The sequence below is a fragment of the Brassica oleracea genome, chromosome C3 (genome assembly GCF_000695525.1).
Source record: "Brassica oleracea var. oleracea cultivar TO1000 chromosome C3, BOL, whole genome shotgun sequence".
NCBI lineage: Eukaryota > Viridiplantae > Streptophyta > Magnoliopsida > Brassicales > Brassicaceae > Brassica > Brassica oleracea.
Genome location: NC_027750.1, coordinates 49,447,370 through 49,468,519, shown reverse-complemented (window position 1 = coordinate 49,468,519; position 21,150 = coordinate 49,447,370). Strand labels below are relative to the sequence as shown.

Here is a 21,150-nt window from a genome sequence, read left to right as displayed (position 1 = left end):
CATAACAAAAATATGGATATTCTTTTAAAGAGTAGGTGACTGAAAATGACTTGCAGCAAGATTGTACATAAATATAGGAAAAGTCGTCGTAAATTTTATCTATAAGAATGGAAATTTTTGTGCAATTGTTTGTTTTTATAAAATTTATACAAATTAGCGTCAATACTAAAATAAAGTCGAAGATATTTTATGTAAAAAAATTCCACAAACACGTTATAAATTTTTCATAATATTACTGTTATTCTATAATTTTAGATAATAAAATAAAACATTCTATCTCACATATGATTTATCTTAGCATAACTATAATACTAATATTATTATTATTATCAATTTTATGTTTTATTTAAAATATCTAATCAAGAATAAAAGGTCTTTTCACATATATTAAAGCATAGTTTCCAGAAATTAATATGTTCAAAATTTAAACTATATATTCTAAGATTACCCCAGTAAAAATTAGTATATCTCAAACTCTTAAATTGTTAACATAAAAATTAGTATATCTCGAACTTGAAAAATTGACTACTTTTACAACACATGGATAGTATAGTGTGGTAGGCGAATTCTAATGTGTTAAGCGATCTGATTATAAACAACTCTATGATATTAAACATGAGTGGCCACACTAATATGATGCCATGTTCTAAATTTTATTTTTAACTAGATTTTGACCCGCACTTTCGTGCGGATATTTTTTATTTTATAAATATATAACTTTAATGACATCAAATTTTAAATGTATAATTTACGTCTAGCGCTATATATTATGTAACTTTATAATCTTATTTTTAAATTTCGTATTCATGATTATTAATATATAGTGATTTGTTTTTTTGTCATATTGTGATTTTGTATCCATTTCATTTTTTTATTGATTGTTATTTTTAATTAATATATATTTTTAGTTTGATACATAAATTATAATCTGAAATAATCAACATATAATCTCCTTTACTATAGCTTTAGAGCACGTCTATTAATATAATATAGATTATAATTATAAGATTTATAAAATAGTATATAATTTTTATTTCCTTTTTTTTAAGATTAAATTTTAATTGTTATCAATTTATAATAAGATTACATTACCAATTACGAAATTATAATGTATTATTTTATAAAAATAAATATTAAAACTTTTAGTAGTACTATTCTGTAAGATTTTTCTCAACAGATTTACTTATAACTAAAATTCAATATCAAATTTTTAATTACAATTTATTTATTATTAATATCATTATTTATTATTAAGATTTAAGTTAAATAATCAAATATATCATATTATGTAGTTAATTTAATGGTTCTAATATGACTTGTCAACAATAGATAAAATATACGATTCAAAATTAATTTATTAAATTTAAATTAGAAAATACAGCTATTTTATCTAATATCTAATTGTATTGAAAAGATACGTGTATAAATTGTATAATGTGCTATGAAAAAAAGAACTTTTGTAACGTAAATAGAGAATATGATATGACTGAAGCTTATATACTGATAATGGTTAGAATCTTATCTTTATAATAACGGTCGGAGGTTTGTAAAAAAAATAGATATTAATATTATTTAAAATTCAAAATACATATAATCTATTTAATATATACAAATGAATATTATTTAGTATACATAAACGTGTAGGAATGGCATGTTGCAGTTAGGCTATAATAAACGAAAAAACAAAACTTAAATGGTGGACATATATAACATAATCTCAATATGATTGAAGCTTATATACTGTCAAATATTGTGTTCATAAAGACAGGTTCCTATAAGTGTAACAGAAAATTAATTCATTCATTTCAATCTTTATATTCATGTGGACATATATTTGTTAGAATGTTAACGTTGATGAAAGATGGGCAAAGATATGAAATAAAAATATTTTGTTATGTTGCAATTTATGAACTAAAAAGAAGAAAAAATGATCAGGAGGTCCAATTAGAATATTTGTATTGTTAACCTAACAGTAGATAACCATCGGTGTAATGGATTATATTTAATTTTGGTTCATGAGATCGGTTTAGATTTAATAGAGGATGTTGGTTTAATTTAAGTTGTCCCATTGTATTAACCATGTAGCATATTAAATCTATCAACTTGAAAGGGTACACTTTAGTAACAAAAATAAAAGAGTCCAAATTTAAATGACAACTTTTTAAGTAGATAAAATTTAGGACCTTAGATTAATAGATTAGATATTCTGAGAGAATGTCCTTCCGTAGGGACATTCACTTGGAGGATTAGTCTAAATCTTTTTATAGATTTGGGATTGTCCATGTTAATCAAAAAAGAAATTCAAATTGGTGGCTAAGAGAAAACGCCGAAACCTAGTTAAGGATTAGTAAATTCAAACAAACTATTAATGTACAACATGTCATCAATGAAAAAATATGTAACTCGAAAAATCTAAATTTTAAATCGAAATGGAGGAGTACAAGGATAACGTCATGACTACAATATAATGAGAAACGTTAGATCCTATATCGGGTTAATCCAAATGCATGAATAATAAGTGTTAGGCCATCCATAGGAAGTATATAGCATGGGCCAAACTGTCTTAAAAGGGTTCTTAGGAAGATATGTGGACTATGCTAGATTATAGAATCGAGCCTTTGGAATTTGAACATTTGTGGAAGATATTAAACGGCAAGGTATAAATTTTGTTTAGGATTTAGCCCAGCCGACCAAAAATATAGAAGTTGCAGTTTCTCATTTCTGTCTTATCCCCGATCCCCTGTATATTAAAGGAGAAACATTTTTAAAACTTGCCTTAAAAGCTTATTGGCAAGGAATGTGACGTGCTGACGTGGCTTCACGAGAAGCTTTTATTTAGTAAAACGCTCAAGTGTCACGCAGAAAACATTTCTCATCAAAACTGTGAATTTAATGCGTTCACACTAACATTCCTTTAAAAGAACTTTATACCATTTATACTTTTCTCGACGAACACTTTTATATTATAATCCTTCAGCTTCAAGTTCGATTAGTTGATTTATCAATCCTCTCAATATAATCATAGCATCAATAAATATTCATTATTCCTCTATATGTTTCTGTTAAAAACGGTAACCCATCTGATCTATCACCATTAAGTCGACAGATCCGTAGAGACGACAAAGCGATGAAACTTTAGTACGATGCCAAGTGTTAATGAAAGAATCCTTTTCTCCATATCTACTTTCTTGCATTTAGAAGAGCACTCACGTTCTTGAGAACCGCCTCTCATTGCTGAAAGAATACATTGAAAATCTATTTCTAGATAAATGTGTTGTACTCTGTTTTGTTACTGCTAGATGAAGTAATCTCTGTTCCAAGGAGACTGAATCACTGTAAATCGTCTCGGCTTAGTGTATTAATCTTCTAGAGCAAGAAATATAAGAATGCGAGTGTCACCACCTTCACCGCCGTGAGAGCTCTGCATTAGACGACCTTGAATATGAGAAGAAACTTCCAGGAACAAACCACCAGCAAGTCTCACGTGCTGGTCGGATCGAGAACAACCTTTACAATTTAGAGGGTCAAATAACCTTCAATTTATTTTATTATGCAACTATGTTTTCTGAATTTAAAGGACCTATACTTTTTTTGTTTCACACAGCTATTGTTTTGCTTATAATATGTTATTGATCCACCTTTTTCGATTTTATGTGTTAAACCCCTAAGTCTATAACTACTATAACGTGATAGGAAAAATATAAAAAAAATTATTTTCCAAAACTTCTTCTCAAACTTGCAAACACCATATATTAAATTTTAATATTAGTAAACTCATTATAAAAAGTTTCTAACTTCGCCTCTAATAACAATCATACCTTTAGTTCTATCTAACTATCGCTTAAAAGTACATCTTATGTTATACATGATCATAATATATAATTTTAACATTAATATAGACATCTTATCCCGCGCAAAGCGCGAGTTACTATCTAGTGTTTTAGTATTGAAGAATTCAGTTGTATACTAGACTTTAATCCGCGCGGCGTATGATTATTTATAAAAATGAATAATTTATATATATTTAATACAATAGATATATATAATACTTTTAATGATTATGAATATGTGATCCGTGCATTCGTGCAGATATTCTTTTTATGGCTAGAATTTAATTTACAAATCTCATCTTTTATGGATTCTTTCTACTGGTGGCTATTGTGTATACATATCAAAATTTATTTTGTTATATCCCTCAACATTATTCCTCAAACTAATCTATTGCTTAATAATGTATCTCTTAATAAATGAATTTTAAATGTTCAAACAAAAATAATGATGTGTGACTTTAAGTTAAGATCCTTTGGTTGGTCTAACAGAATGGTGGGTCATGGGTCCTCGAAATTTTACAGCACTGCACGGAACAAAACGCCTCTCAGTTTCAGCCATGATAGTGCAGAAGATGCCATCTTTTACTCATATCAATGGCTTTGCAGTTGTTCTTGATGACAGTATCATGGCTGAAACTGAGAGGACCATGATAATGTCGAACATTGCAATATATATTTTACACGAGTCAAGCTCTAGTGCGCTTTAATAGCTATAGATATATAGTGTATGAATATGTGATATATAGTATTTTTAATGACTTTTCGATCTAATTTTATCTCATTTTAATCATTTAGATTACATATTACGTGTATATATTGCATTTGTCTACATAATTGCATTAACAGGGTTAAAGTGCACACTTGACAAGTTTGGGGCAAAATCATGAGGTTATTCCGGTGAATTTAGAAGTATTCGAAAAAAAAGTGAAAACAACAAAAAAATTCAGGTGCCAAGATTCATAGGAATACTCGTTGGGTCTAGATTACACAATTGAAAGATTCGGGATTGATTCAGAAGGATGTTTCTCAATTTACAAAGCCTTGGGATGATTTGAAAATAATCATAAATGTGAGAGACCTAAATGCAAATATGGAGAAGCCAGCCATTGGAATGGATCGAGCTTTCTCTTCACCGGATCTAGAGCTTGACGACGAAGGTCACAACGGAGCAAAGGGAATGGAGGGGTCGTGGACTACAGACGTGTCATGCAGCAAAGCGGCATAGATGGAGACTGGAGGCCATGGAGGAAGAGCCACGGTGGCTAGGTGAACACGGCCGCAGAGCACAGTGAGTCGACGACGGCGAGACCAGGAGACCCTTCGGAAAGCCTTCACGGATCACCGAAGTTGAGATTTGGAGAAGACAGAGCCAATATCTCCTTCATAGATTCTCTCAATTTAGTTGGTTTAGTAATTATCTAAAATGACTGTATACTAGGTTAGTGGCAATCGATTGTAAATATTAAGAAAAAAATAGGATTAAGTACTAATTGTACTTTTATTTTAATAAATTAGATAGATACATAAACTTATATTTGGTCTAACATAAAGTACTTTTTTTAGAAAATAACATAGAGTACTTTTTACATGTCTTTTATTTAAGTAAGAAGTACGTAAGAGCAGCCCCATCAATGAACTTATGGAGGGGTTCACAGAGATTCCTAAAAAGAAAAAATATTAAAATAATATACAGTGATGAACCTGCTTCTCTCCAGTTCTCCCCAGTGAACCTGCGTCCCGCGAGTTCATCACTATTTTGCGGGTCCCACGACATGTGGCGGTCCGCGATTGATTCGATTTTTTTTATTTTTTTTTAAATCAAACAAAAAAAATTAATAATAAAAATTATAAACTTGAACCGCAAGAGGGGTTCACTAATGGGGATGCTCTAACAATTAAGTAAGATGGGATTCAGCAACAAGTCTCATGTCCCCACACGCCTCAGCAGAATGGGCTATCTATGATGTTCGAGACTAAAATGCCGTTGAAGTATTGGGTGGAAGCCTTTTTCACAGCTGCATTTCTGAGTAATCTTCTGCCAACCTCAACTCTGCCAAATCATCAAACACCCCATCAAAAGCTATTTGGCACTCTGGTGAACTACACCTTTCTAAGAATGTTTGGTTGTGCTTGCTATCCATCTCTAAGAGATTATGCTGTCAACAAATTTGATCATAGGTCGCTACGCTGTGTATGCCTTGGCTACAACAACAAGAAAAAGGGGTACAAATGTCTTTACCCACCTACTGGCCGAGTCTATATCGCTAGACATGTGTTGGCCGAGTCTATATCACTAGACATGTGTTATTCGATGAGACTGACTTTCCTTTTTCGGATACCTACAAGCAAAGTCATCCATTAGTTCTCACTCCACTACCCAAGGCTCGGCAAATGAGTTTCTTATCTCAGGACAAATCAACTACCAATGAAGAAGTTTTCATTCCTGGTCGACTCGGGTTCTTCATCAAGCTGTCTCTCCATTATTCACAGAGGCTGATTTTCCCCCTCTTACAATGTCAAATCCTACTCATACTGGATATCGAACGGTGTCTTTTCCTTCCTTAACTCCGGTTCCAGAACCTGTTCAACAGCAATAGCATCCCATGGTAACAAGATCAATGTCAGGCATAGTTAAACCTAATTCTAAGGTATGTCCTTATGACGCAAAAGGTTTCTATTCTTGAACCTAGTATTAGAGCACAAGTCCAAGTCTATGAAATTGAATCAGGCCAAAGACCCATATATTAGGGTTCTCAACAAGATAGTTTTGTTATATAAAAATTGTGTTATGGTTTTGTAATGGTTTAACTTGGCTGCCGTAAAGTGCAGTCACCCTTTCCTTTTATGAATATCAGTTTATAACCATTTTGATCTTTAAGACAATCTAAAGCTTCCTCTTTTATTTCTGTTTTGCATCACAATACGGCTCATTAAAGCTATCTCTTTTGTGTTTCAATAAGGCCTAAATACACAACTCTATCTTGTTCTTAAAACCTCTTCATGGTATCAGAGCTTCAGTTGGTTCTCATGGGTTACCTTATCCTCTTCTAGCTTCTGCACACTCTGGCTAAGCCATCTCAAGTTTCCATCAAACTATCTTAGAAAAGCAAGGAGTTCAAGGTCGAAGCTTTCATCAGATCATAGTCTCCTATTCATGTTGACGACGAGAGACAGAGACACCGTAACGGCTAATTGTGCGACCTTTAAGTTCGTGAGAGAAATGTTCGATGCTCAACACCTTGTTCAGTGAATCAGCGCAAGCACTCAAACTGAAAAAACTGTTGTCAGCTCTGTAGTGGTGAGAGCAACATGGTCTCAACGAAAATCAAGATGTGAAAGGTTATGCTTATGTCCTCTCGTTAAAGAAAAACTGTTTTAGATTTAGAAGTATGGAATCGGTAAGCTGAATGAATACATAGGTTTGGTGTTTGATAATTATGGGTTTTAGCTGCAAATTTCTGGAGCGCTCACTACTTGTTCAGTATATTGCCAAAGAGAAAGACAAAATGGTAGAACGCAGGTTGTAGTTGGTTTAGTGATGGAAATCAGAGAGTAAAAAGGATCCTTAGTTGTGGAAGAAGACTCACTTTCATTATGAAACAGCTTAGGGGAGTTAAACGAGGTAAAGAAACCCGGACTCTTCGTGAAATTAATAGGCTACAAAGATAGACCTGAATATATCTCACACTATTGACTGATCTTATAGTGAAGTGAAGATATTGACTACTTCAAAAGAACACTTCGAGCTCTTGTTCCTTTATCAAGCCGCTGCACTTGAGCTTCCAGACTTAACTCCGCACCCTACACTAAGTTTCCGCGGGAGTATTAGAGCACAAGCCCAAGTCTATGAAGTCAGACCCAAGACCTATATATACTAGTGTTCTCAACAAGATAGTTTTGTTATATAAAAGTTGTGTTATGGTTTTGTAATGGTTTAACTTGGCTGCTCTAAAGTGCAACCTTCCTTTTTTTATGAATACTAGTTTAGAATCATTTTGATAATGAAGGCAATCTAAAGCTTCCTGCTTTATTTTTGTGTTCATTTGAGCTATCTCTTTTGTGTTTCAATAAGGTCTAAATACACAGCTCTACATTGTTCTTAAAACCTCTTCACAATTGACATAAATTTTGTCATTGTTGAACAGATCCTTTTTCTTACTTTTGTTGTATTGACATCTTCAAATACAATTGTGATTCGTTAAGTAAATTAAACTGTTGTATCATCGAAAAAAAGAAGCATCGACTAGAATTTAAGCAAAGGAAAAAAATTGATAGGTAGAGAACATGTTGTTTTTAATGTAGCTCCCAAGGGGGCGCAGCGTCCACATCTTGCCAGCAGTACTGTGTAAAGGCAAGGCTTAAACATAAACAGTAGATGACTTATCTTCATATTATCTACTATTTCAAAAACCAAAATCCTCAGTTTTTTATATCTGATAAATCAAAACATCCTATTTCAAAGACGCTAGATCGAAAAGTACAAATGCTTTATTATTTATTTTGGGGACTGATACAAATGTGTTATTCAGATAAGAAACAGATTGAGAATAGTGAAGCAACATTCTTTATATTTCTTTTTCTTTCTAGATAATTATGTTCTTATCTAAATAAAATATATACAGTTTTCAAATAACAAATTCGTATGTGACGATTTTTTCTCAGAGTTCACAAGTTCAAAATAGGCTTATTTGTTGGCCAACAAAACGAAAGACACTTCTATGCACTACAAGAAAACTAAGAAGATCACCTCTATATTAATTATGGAGCATTGGTTAAATAACAACCTTGAAAAGCATGCTTACGTGTCAAGTTAAGAAAGTTTTTCATTTTTTTTTTGAATCGACCGATTTTACTAGGATAGCAAGGACAGAATATTTAACGAATGACTAAAAACTATAATACGTAGAACCTTATTGGAATATGTGTAACTAACCGTATAAATCTTTTCTTACATTTTACGACTGTTAATGTATTAAAAAACTCTCGCTGATTGTGTACTCAAACGTGTGAAATTAATAGTGGAAATCGATAGTATATTCGTGTTCGTATTGGAGGGGGTAATAACTTAGCAAAAGAGATTGCATACATTTGAATTTATTACATTGTAATTATGACTTTTTTATAAATTAACATATATTACTTGGTCGAGAATTTCGTTGAGCTTAATATGGTCACATTAGATTTTATAAATTAACTATTCTTTGCAATTGCCTTCCTTTAAACCAAAACTCCTAAGAATTTTTATGGTTATTTTTTAAGCTAGTCAATATAACAATTTGTCAAAACTTTCCTTATGTTTATAGACTTTTGGGGATCGGTTCTTTCAGCCCATCGTTTTTCTTAAATATGTCTAAAATAATTTTTAATAATTAACTAAATGGTTCGCATACATAGTAGATTAATGTTTTTTGGTTTTAAAATTGTTACACACCCAAAATCAATATGAACCACCATCACTTTTGTTTGAAACATTGTTACAATCAAATATAAGGGCTTAGGAAAAAATCTGAATCCGGAAAACAGAACCAAATCTGATCTGAAAAATTATTACTGAATCTGAACCGAAATTGGTTAGATATTCTAACGGATTCAAAATTTTGGTATCTAGAGAACCGAAACCAAATCTGACCCAAACCAAAATATTTCAGGTATTCGAATATATATGAATCAGATTTATATACTTAAATATATTAAATTATTTTTAGATTCAATATCTAAAAATATCCAAATATATAAGATATTTTTAAGTTGTTCAAAATACTTGAAAATATATACAAATACTTAAAATACATGTCTAAAATAGCTAAAAGATATTCAAAATACCAAAAATACTTGAAAAATATCTATTGATTTCCTATCCAAATATTAAGCTAAACCAATTTTTATGTTAAGTTTAAGTATTTTGGCATACATTATTCAAATTTGTATCTTATATATTATTTTATTTTTATATTTTGAGAAATTTAAAATATATATAAATTTTAGTTTTTTTTAAAATAATTTAAACGAATTATCCAAACCCGAACCGAACTCACAAGAATTCGAACCAAACCCAAAACAAAATTTATCAATACACGAATATGGTTAAAATCTTTATCCCTAAAAACCTGAAACCATAATAGACTCAAACCGAACCCGAATAGTACCCAAATACCCACCCTTAATCAAATGTAAAAAGGTTATCGATAACAAAATGAGTATTGCTTATAATAATAAAATACAATATTAAAAAAAAAAACTCATCTTGCGCAGGGCCGATGTATCATCTAATATTGTACTCCTTTCGTTCCAAAATAGATGATGTTTTGGAAAGTTTTCGATGTTTCAAAGTAAATGATAAATGATGTTTTGATATTTTATATTAATTTTAGTTTTATTGAAAACTGTGTGACCAATGATGTTTTATACTTATGTTTAAGGATTGGCTAAATAGTTTTAGTTAATATTTTTAGTGTTATTTTTTTAGAAAAGAATGTATATTTTAATTTTTGTGCATACACACCCAAAACATCAAGTACTCCTTCTGTTTCATAATAAGTGTCATTCTAACATTTTTTTCTTGTTACACAAAAAGTGGCACTTTACAATTTCAATGCAAATTATACTTATTTTCATCTGAAAATTAAATGCAAATTGCATTGATTTTATAAATAATTTTATTTATTTCAAATACTATTGGTCAAAAAGGTGTAATTAATAACAATTTACATATATTTCAACAACCTTTTTAATCTGTGTGAAAAATGTTATAGTGACATTTATTTAAAAACTGATGAAATATTTTAGAAACGGATGAAATATTTTAGAACACAGGGAGCAGTGTGTTGTTCAAAAAAAAAAAAGGGAGTAGTGTTTTTGGTTTCTAGTTCTAGCCAATTGTTACCATTTAAAAACCAGCGAGTGACACAAGAAGAAAAAATCTTGTTAGGATGTGATCACAGCGGAACACGTGGAGGGTAGTTATTAGATCGACCAAGTGAAATCTATGCAATTTTGTAGAAATCTATGCGCAGATATGACGTGGGCCAACACAAATCTGAGGTGGCAAAAGGTAGACTTTGATATAGATTCTCCAAAAACGCAAGTTGATAAACTGTACAATGTAGCAGCGACCTACGGAACCTTTTTGTTGACATCCAATGATTTACTGACACGTCGTTGAATCCAACCTTCCTTTGCTTTTCCTTATCCACACGTACAAACTAACTGGTCCGATTCCGAATCATGCATAGTATACTGAGCACATCCAATTATATCTCTTTGATGTTAATTGTATTGTCTTTGTTTTTTATTAGATTCTGGGAAAGAAAAAATATCAAAAACCAAGCAATCCAAATGCCAGCTTTCTCCATATCTGAGATGAATCCTGGAAAATAGAAAGAGACTATTTCTTTGTTCATCTTGACTTACACAAAGAATACAGAACATAGGCTGTTCTCTGTTGATATAAAATGTATAGCTGGTGTAAAAAACAATAGATGTTAAAAACATGAAATGCTAAAAATATTTAACTTAGGTTTTGACCGGTTATCATTGTTAGAGTGAACAAAAAATGAAATTTTTATTATCTTAATTATCTGGCTGATAGAATAGATCTTAATTATCTTATAAATTTGCCAATCAAAAAGAATTATATTTCGTCTTAGTTACACTTGATACTGTTTAAACAAAAAAATACATTTTCCTATTTTTTTTACTTTATATTTTTCCATCTAAAAGAAACGAACCATTCATTAACATTAGTTGAACTATCCATCTAATCTATTAATTTAGGATCCTAATTTTTATCTACCATAAAAAAGTTTATGTTAAACCACTAGATAGAAAGTTAACAAAATGTCATAAATTTATTCATCGATGATATTCTAAAAGAAAACAATATAAATCTTGAACAAAAAAAATTCTGTAAAACCCAAATACATTTATATTATGCAATTATTGTTTTTACCATATTTATTCTAGGCCACATTTTCTAGTAAAAAAACGAAAATATAATACATTAAATAAAATATATTATCAAAATATAATATTAGCTATTTTAATTTAGTCACATAAAATATTTCAAGAATACAAAACTTTTGAATAAAAAATATAAAATTTGTAGTAATTCATATAAAACTAATGTTTAAAAGTAAAATATTAATATGATGTTATATTTTTAAATAAATAAAATAAATGGTGAATATATGATTAAAAGATTGTCTTTTTAAAACAAATATATATTCGCACGGACGTGCGAATTCAATTCTAGTTAACATTAATTTGGAAAGCATTTCAAATTTATTTTCACTTTTAATATTTCTTTCTTTTACTCTATAAATTACGGGCCACGTTCAAGTTTTAGCTATGTAAGTTTTTTTGTTATAAGTAACTTAAGATATGGTTAAAGTAACTTCAGATAGATTGTGAACATGAGCTTCCACAAAGCAAATGATGCTCTATAAATAAATGAAGGTTGTCGATATTTTTTTTGAACTGAAAAAATAAAAATAAAAATATCGACAACCTTCATTGATATTTTGATTTAGTCTCTTTATTCACATTAAAATTAAATATGTCATTTAAACATAACAAATTTTACACCCATACGAATTCTAAATTTAATATAATATATTTTTCAAACCGAGTCTCTTTATTATTTAAAACATTTACAGTAAAATATAAAAAAAAACTATATACTTTAATTATGGCATTTATATAATAAAAAAAGCTTTGAAACCCGATTATCAACAATTGATGAAGAAACTGAATGTTGTCGATAGCTCTTTGTTTCGTGAAGTCTCCATGTTTTGTAGCTAAAGAGAATCACAAGTGAACTAATTTATCTAGAAACATGACAAAGACTCATTCTTTCGATGTAGTGATGAACATAATTTTACATTCATTTGAAAAAGAGAAAAAAATGGGTCATAGAAAATAATATAAAATAAAATTTATTTCGAATAAACGAACGGTGATTCGGACCTTCAATCCGACTAATCTCTCCAAGCCGGACACATCGATTAAAGATAGCAAAATATGGCATAAATCTGTACTCTTAATAGAAGAAGTTGAACTAGAGGCGCAGTAAAACTAATTCCAAACACTAAGCTACTAGTCCAATATTACCTTTATTAATCTAAATGGACTTTAGTTGAAAAAATCATGTTTTGATAGAAACCTGGGAAAAAGAAGAAGAAGCGAAGTTTAAAGTTCAACCGTATAACATTTTCGTATTTCAAATCTGAAGATATACAATATGCTTCGACTCCAGAAAAATACTTTCTCCGTTTCATAATACTTGATGTTTTGTAATAGTACACAAAGATTAAGAAAATTACATTTCTCTATAAAAATATTTTAAATATATAATTTTAAAATTAGTTAACCAATTATAAAAAAGTCTGTAAAATCTAATTTGTTGAACAGTTTCCAATAAAATTAAAATTAATTTTAAAATTTCAAAATTTCTTTAAAATCTCAAAACTTCAGGTAAATTGAAACAAAAAAAATATTAAAACTGAGGGAGTAGATGCGAATAATAGACATAAAAAGATAAGAATTAGTAATATTTATGATTATTAAAACCGGGAAACCCGACCCGCTAATAAAGAGGTGGGAAAAAGTAAAATATCGGAGGCCACATAAACTTGTGGCTGAGAAATGAATGGTGATGCTGACGTGGTAACCCCCTCCTCTTTTATACGGATCCAAATCCCTTCTTTCAACACTTCACCTCCATATCTCCCCCAAATCTCCCAAAAAAAAAAACACACACACACACACACAAATATTTATAGAAAAAAACATATATAAATAATGATGATGGAAAGTAGAGATCCAGCTATTAAGCTCTTCGGTATGAAAATCCCTTTTCCGGCTGTTTTTGAACCGACGACGGCGGTGACTCTAGAAGAGGATTACAGCGGCGGAGATGATAAATCACCAGAGAAGGTACTGACTGATTGATTATGCTCTGTTTTCTTTAAAAGGGATCTTTAGAAAAAAAAGAAGCAATTTCGTGTAAAAATATTGAAATTTGTTAATAAAACTAAAAGTAGTTTTCAATCTCTGAATCATCAAACTGAGAAATCTGTTTTGTCTGAATCTCATAAACTTTAAATTAGACGACGTTGACAGAATCCTCTGTTTCGAGCTCATCATCATGTCCAATACTTTTTTATTTTTTGAACCAGATTGAAACTCTCTGTGTATTGTTATCTTCTTTGGATCTACAATTTGTGTTATCAGTTTCCATCAAGCAAAGTTCTCGTTTTCTTAATAGTGTTAAAATAATCTTATTAGAGTTTTGATTCTTGGTCTAGAACTTTCTTTAGAGACTTTGTTTATTCATTGCAAGTGTTCTTATTTTAACCAACTGTTATTTATTACCTTAGGTAACTACAGAGCAAGGCACTCCAGAGAAGAACAATAACTGTAACAACAAGAGTCTTAGCAATTCGAATGATTCCAAACCAGAGACAGGGGACAAAGAGGAGGCGACATCAACTGATCAGATAGAGAGCGATGAGACCAATCAGCAGACAACAGCAGACGGCAAAACCCTGAAGAAACCAACCAAGATTCTTCCCTGTCCGAGATGCAAAAGCATGGACACCAAGTTCTGCTATTACAACAACTACAACATTAACCAGCCTCGCCATTTCTGCAAGGCCTGTCAGAGATACTGGACAGCCGGAGGCACCATGAGGAATGTTCCCGTAGGTGCAGGACGCCGCAAGCACAAAAGCTCTTCCTCTCACTACCGTCACATCACCATCTCCGAGGCTCTCCAGGCCGCAAGGCTCGATCCGGGTTTACAATCGAACACACGAGTACTGAGCTTCGGTTTACAAGCTCCTCCTCATCAGCAGCACGTTGCTCCCATGACCCCCGTGATGAAACTACAAGGAGACCAGAAGGTTTCAAACGGAGCTAGAAACGGGTTAGCAGCTCGGATTGAAAATGGAGATGACTGCTCGAGTGGTTCCTCTGTGACTACATCAGTGGATGAAACAAGAGCACAAAGCTGCAGAGTTGTTGAACCACAAGTGAACAGCAACAACAACAACAACAACATGAATGGTTATGCTTGCATCCCGGGTGTTCCATGGCCATACACGTGGAATCCAGCGATGCCTCAGCCAGGTTTTTACCCTCCACCAGGGTATCCAATGCCCTTTTATCCTTACTGGACCATCCCAATGGCACCCCCGAATCAATCTTCATCACCTATGAGTCAAAAGGGTTCAAGTCCAAACTCTCCCACTCTCGGGAAGCACTCCAGAGACGAGGATTCTTCAACAGAGCGGAAACGGAGGAACGGGTGCGTTATAGTCCCGAAAACGTTGAGAATAGACGATCCTAACGAAGCAGCAAAGAGCTCTATATGGACAACATTGGGAATCAAGAACGAAGGTTCAACATTGGGAAGCAAAGGCGGTATGTTCAAAGGGTTTGATCAGAAGACGAACAAGAGTAACAAGGATCAAACCGATAACTCTCCCGCTCGTTCTGCTAACCCTGCTGCTCTATCGAGATCACTCAATTTCCAAGAACGGGTTTAAAGAGTTATATACGTATGTATATATATATATATGTATGATTGTTTTGTATATACAGTTTATTGGAGAATGAGGGTTTTGTGACATTACTCCTTTTAGTCTCTCACTAATCCATCCTCATGTTTTGTGCTATCCTTGTGGTTTTGAACCAGCCCAAACATATTCCAAACTGAACCGAAATTTTTGGTTTTTAGTTCATGTTCGATTATGGTTTTTGAACAGATTAACATATTTTCAAAACTAATTTAATCAGAGGTTCGGTTCGGCAATTAGTTACTTCGTTTTTGTTTTTTTAATTAAGTTTTGAATCAAACTAACTGAATTAACATAACTAAAAATCCCCAAGTTTTTTTAATTAAGTTTGATAACAACATTGAATAATCAAATTAACTGAAACCAAATTGTAAACTTTTGGTTCAGTTCGGTAGATTTTTGTTTTCTTAATCGAAGACTAAACTACTTGAACCGAACTAGCTAAATTCAAATTCTATTTGTAGTGTACACTTTCTTTTCTTATTCCAATTCTTTTCTGTTTTTTTTTTCTTTTATTGCTTTTCTTTCTTTCTTTCTTTCTTCATTTGTTGAAAATGTTGGAAGACACTCACTAATGGTAGAAAGTTGACACTGACCGTTGTTGCGTTGGCCATTACAACCGACACTCTTCTGAGTCTTGTTTGCTTGTTCTTATCTTGTGAACAGTTCTGCTAAAAGAAAGATACTAAAAAAAAAGTGACAAAAATGTTTCTTTGACAAAAAAGTTAACCGTGATCGAAATCTAATGACTGACTCCGTGCTGTTTGAAATATTTTAGCTTCGAGCTAACGAACTTTCAGTGTGTTTAGAAAATTAATTTAAATAACACACACTTATGAATCTTTCATCCTAAAAATTAACCTTTTAAAAGTTAAAAATTCACTTTGTAATCTTTCAGAGATGAACTTACAAACAATATATAACTAGAATACAACCCGCGCTAGCGCGGTTAAGTTTCAATTTTATGTTTTGTTATTAATATATTTATGATGCATACTGATGTTTAACATTTGTGTGTATTTTGGTACTTTTACTTTGTGAGAAAAACTTTTCGCTTTTATCATTATAGTCTAATCTATTAAATTTGTTTCAAATTTGTGGTTTATATTTTGTTTTATATTCTTTGGATATAATGGTTATTGTCCACATATATAGATATAGAAAAATTTCAAGGAATATTGTAGGCAAAATAATATAGGTTGTTGTTAACATATAACTATAAATATAAAGATATTGAAATTTATTGTTAACATATAACTATAAACATAAAGATATTGTGAATTTTTATTTATACAATATATAGATTAATCAATATTTTTTTGTCTTAAATTTATATATTAGATATACATAAAAACTATAATATTGTTTGTTATTGATATATAGGTTTCGATAGGGCTGGACATTCGGGTACGTACATTCCGGTTCAGTTTTGGTCTATTAGGATTTTGGGTTTTCGAAGTTAAAAATTTTAGTCCAATTCCGTTATTTATAAATTTTGGTTCAAATTCAATTCATATCTTTGCGGGTTCAGTTCGTGTTTAGATAACCCATTTAAATTATTTAAAAAAAAAATTAAATTCATTATATACTTTAAATTTTTCAAAATCTAAAAAGTAATATATACATATAAATTTGAATAATATATGCCAAAATACCTAAACTTAACAAATAAATCTGTTTAAGTTGAATATTTGGATAGAAGATCAATAAATATTTTAAGTATTTTTGGTGTTTTAAGTATTTTTGGTGTTTCAAGTATTTTAGACAATTTTAAAATATCTTATATATTTTAGATATTTTTTTATATATTATACCTAAAATAATTAATATATTTACGTATATAAATATATTTCGAATACACTTGGGTACCCAAAATACTTTGGTTCGGGTCAGATTTGGTTCTGATTCTCTAGATACTAAACTTTTTGAACCCGTTCGGATATTTAACCAATTTTGATTCGATTCGAGTTTGGTTCTATTTTTCGGATCAAATTCGTTTAGGTTCTTCGGATTTGGGTACTTTTCTCAGCCTTAGTTTTCGAGCAAGTGATATTGAGATGCGTTAAATCCCGTATGGTATATCTCTTTTTTGTTGTGGAGCAATAGATGGTTACAGGTTTTCCTTAAAACAATTTAAATAAATATTCTTTAGACATATAATGATTCAAAAGATCTAATTAGTTTCTAGATTTAGATCTCGTTTTGAAATTGGTAAGAGAATATTGAAACTTGGAGATTTTAATCTAAAATTTATTAGATATACAGTTATTTTGGTATTTGAAATATATTAAGTAAAAATGAACAGTTTTTTTTATTAATCTAAACATATGAATTAAAAATTTTAATGGTTAGTATGATTGTTGTTTGATTATGGCATTTGACAGGTGCCGATTCATCAGCGGAAGAGAAGTATTGATTATGGTGTGTGGCAATACATGTATGCAATTGAAGAAAAGTGTTGGGGACTCGGGTTAGGTCCAGCTTGTTCATAAGAAAGCTCAGGTTGAAGACTCTTGCCGAGCAATGTGTAAATTAGATGAAACGTGTGTTTAAAAACAAGTGATATGAATAGATTTTCATTATTTGTATATGATAACTGAAGTTTCAAAAAAAAAAAAAAACTGAAGTTTAGTTTATGTCAACGTTGGTTTGCATTAAATTAAGTATTTGTTTTTTTTTTTTTTTGTCATCAAGATTAAGTATTTGTTAAGGGTGTGCAAACATCTATAATTAAGGATATAGTTACGAAAGAGTCCAAATTTAAATGATAACCTTTGTATAGTTGATAAAAAAATAGGATCCTAAATTAATAGATTAGATATTTGAATTATAAACTATTGTATATATATATATATATGTTGAATTTGTATATTATTAACTTTGTGGGAATTAATGAAATAGCTTTAAACACATTATTCATCTCTTTAGATTATAATTATTTTTGAAAAAAGCATAATTTTAGTATTTTGAATCTTTTAGTTTTTATAAAATTTCTAGTAACAAAGTAAATCTATTCTTGGATAATTAGGGCCATGCGAAAATTACTTGTCTTGTTTTTTCTGAAGATTTTTCTTTTTGCACAATAATATGAGTCCCTTAGATTTTAGATGAACATGTGCCATTCAACGTAAAGACAATCAGAATTAATGTGCTGGAAAGTGGAAAAGTTATTTTTATTTGCATTCTCCCTTTTAAATAATTTTTTTATTTTGGATATTGATACTGAAAAGGATGGGTCACGATAATGTTTTAGTTTTATTTATTATTTGGTCTGTGCCTTCGAAAGCAACTTAGATATTTCAGACTGCCAAAATAATTTTAAGCCACATATTTTCTATTTAATACTAAAATACTGTGACACAATATTATTATCAGTCTTTTTCTTATAACGGCAACATAATTATCATTCTTACAAGTAAAAAGTATGTCAAGTTGTTTTTTTCCTTTTTGAATAATACTTTTCTTTTCTGCCTTTTTGCATTTTGTGGCAAAGCAATTGTTGTTCCTTTTCATGTTTTTCCCTACCTTGCATTAAGAATATTTTTTAAAATAAATTTTAGGAATTCGGATTTTCCTTCTTTTTTTACTTCACCGAAAAGCATTTTCAAAATCTTGGAGAAACATAAAATTTGGCACCCAACAAAACATTGACTATTGCCAAACGCGTTAATACACACACATATTGGACCAGCCCCTTTTGCTAATAAGTTAAAGATTTTTTTCGTCAGAATTACGTAGACTCTACAAATCAAACTGGTAAATTTGTATCCATATAAACAACAATAGACGATTACTTACTTGCACTACGTGCAAAGCTAATAAGCTAAGATGGTTTGGAAAATTCTGATGTATTTGCTTTTAGCAAATGGTTTCAAATATGAGACAACAATGTCGTTAAGATGTTAAGGCCATATATGAATAGAAGCGAAGAGAAGTATTCTCCTTTTCCATGTATTTCTATTTGGTTTTAAAGTGGAAGTATTTTAAATAAAAGAAATTCTTAGTTAATTTAATAAAAATGTAAACTAAAGGCTTAACTAGTTGTCTGAGTTTTTTGGTCATTTTTTTGTTGATTGTTTACAGATTTTGTAGTTTTTTTGTTTTTTTTGTTTTTTGTTTTTCAAAAATCAGTTTTTAGCCATTCACTATTTTGAGAAAATAGATTTCCTATAATCAGGTAAACTGGTTTTTCGACACTTTTTCAATTTTCAAAGAAAAAAGTCACTTTTATGGGAAATTGCCAAAAATACCACTTTGAAGATACCACTTTTCATTTCTACCTTAATCAACTTTGCCATTAAAATTTTAATTGGCAAATGACTATTATGTCCCTTATTAATTAAACCTAAACTAATCAATTAGATAGGTTATATCTTCTTCCTCGATGTGAGCTCTGGCAAGCTCTTGCAAAGGACGATGATTGGAGATTGCTTTCGGTTCATACACAGACTGGAACCGCAAAAGGGTTTGCTAAAGTGAGTTGCTTTGAGAATCTGCTTGGCTCACCTACTTTCGTGGATATAAGAAAAGGACGGCTCAGATGCGTGGAGACTGGTCACGAAGTTGTAGTCGGAGAAAAAAAAACATACGCTCGTAACAAACGGTGTCGTCTGGGACTCATCGATCACCCTCTATCTCATGGGAAATCTCCTCTCACCAAGTTCTCGCAGTGCCTAATTTCTCGGTTAGCCAAAAATTGAAACCTTTGTAGTTGATTGTGTTAGCTTAAGTTATCTATGTCTAAAGTATTTACATTTCTTCTTGTTTTTTTGGCTATGTTCTTAGTTCGAAGCTCGTGTGCAAGCTTATTGGGGATACTGTGAACAAGAACGAGGAACATATCTGGAAATACGTAAATGGGAAGAGATTTCTACACAGATTAGGTTAATGAACATGATATCAGATTCATTGACATCTTGTACTGATTCCAATTTTGTCTCGTGCTTGTTATTCCTGGCTTTTAATGTTTTGGTGTTGATGTATCTGATAGAGCAAGTGGAAAGAGGAGCTGTAACAAGTGGAAAGACCGAGAAAATACAAGTAACCAACAAACACAGACGCGTTAAGGAAGAAACTGACTCCAATGATTCAGAGTTTTGGATGCTTAAGTCAAGTTCTGGTTCAGAGTCAGAGCAGGAGAGTGATGAAGAAAACTGCAAAGGTACCTCTTTTTGTTTTTTTTTGTTGGTTCTACTTTCATCTTTCTATCGAAACTTAAACTAGATTTGTGTCTGTTCTTGGTACAGGTTCTCATTGTGATGCCAAAGAATATGAAGAGCCCTCAGAAAGGTAAATGTATACATTTACTCTTATTTCTGTGTATTTTTTACAAAATTGCGGATTGGTTTTGATGTTCACCTCTAGTTGTTTTGTCTTTTCTACAGAACAAAGAGGATGTCAATAGAGATTGGACCAAGTATGATCATTACGGTAGCGCCACTATGATCATGAGGCTCAAGGCTACTATTCAGTCTTTGGAAGGGCAGATGAGTTCTGTTACTGAGAAGAGGGCTAAGTATGCTCAGATTGCTGCTGAGGAAGTGCTCAAGAGTCTTTACTGCCTTGGTGTTCGTCTCACTACTGAGTTATTTCAGAACTCTGAGTTACAGGGGAAGCTCGCGGAGAGAATCTATGTTGTGGCTTCTAAGCTCACCGATAACAGTCTTTACCATGTCTGTGTGTTTTCTGATAACATTGTTGCTAATTCGGTTGTGGTTAACTCCACTGCTCTCAACTCCAAGGCT

The 21,150-nt window shown here is 31.2% G+C and overlaps 2 protein-coding genes across 2 annotated transcripts; both read left to right on the top strand.

Moving 5' to 3' along the window:
• Positions 1 to 13,515: 13,515 nt before the first annotated feature.
• LOC106336053 (cyclic dof factor 3) lies at positions 13,516 to 15,507 on the top strand. The gene is made up of 2 exons (XM_013774768.1): positions 13,516 to 13,763; positions 14,207 to 15,507. Exons 1-2 carry the CDS (start codon positions 13,629 to 13,631, stop codon positions 15,374 to 15,376), a joined length of 1,305 nt encoding a protein of 434 aa, XP_013630222.1. The 5' UTR covers positions 13,516 to 13,628; the 3' UTR covers positions 15,377 to 15,507.
• Positions 15,508 to 19,294: 3,787 nt separating this feature from the next.
• LOC106330810 (surfeit locus protein 2-like) lies at positions 19,295 to 20,851 on the top strand. Its single transcript, XM_013769221.1, has 6 exons — positions 19,295 to 19,307; positions 19,769 to 20,090; positions 20,192 to 20,289; positions 20,397 to 20,567; positions 20,653 to 20,695; positions 20,791 to 20,851. Exons 1-6 carry the CDS (start codon positions 19,295 to 19,297, stop codon positions 20,849 to 20,851), a joined length of 708 nt encoding a protein of 235 aa, XP_013624675.1.
• Positions 20,852 to 21,150: the final 299 nt, after the last annotated feature.

Excerpts from the sequence above, each read along its gene's own strand:
- LOC106336053 (XM_013774768.1), top strand. The coding sequence starts at position 13,629 with ATGATGATGGAAAGTAGAGATCCAGCTATTAAGCTCTTCGGTATGAAA. Across the intron at positions 13,764-14,206 it reads ATGATAAATCACCAGAGAAG|GTAACTACAGAGCAAGGCAC; the intron begins GTACTGACTGAT and ends TTATTACCTTAG.
- LOC106330810 (XM_013769221.1), top strand. Across the intron at positions 20,568-20,652 it reads TGATGAAGAAAACTGCAAAG|GTTCTCATTGTGATGCCAAA; the intron begins GTACCTCTTTTT and ends TTCTTGGTACAG. Across the intron at positions 20,696-20,790 it reads TATGAAGAGCCCTCAGAAAG|AACAAAGAGGATGTCAATAG; the intron begins GTAAATGTATAC and ends TCTTTTCTACAG.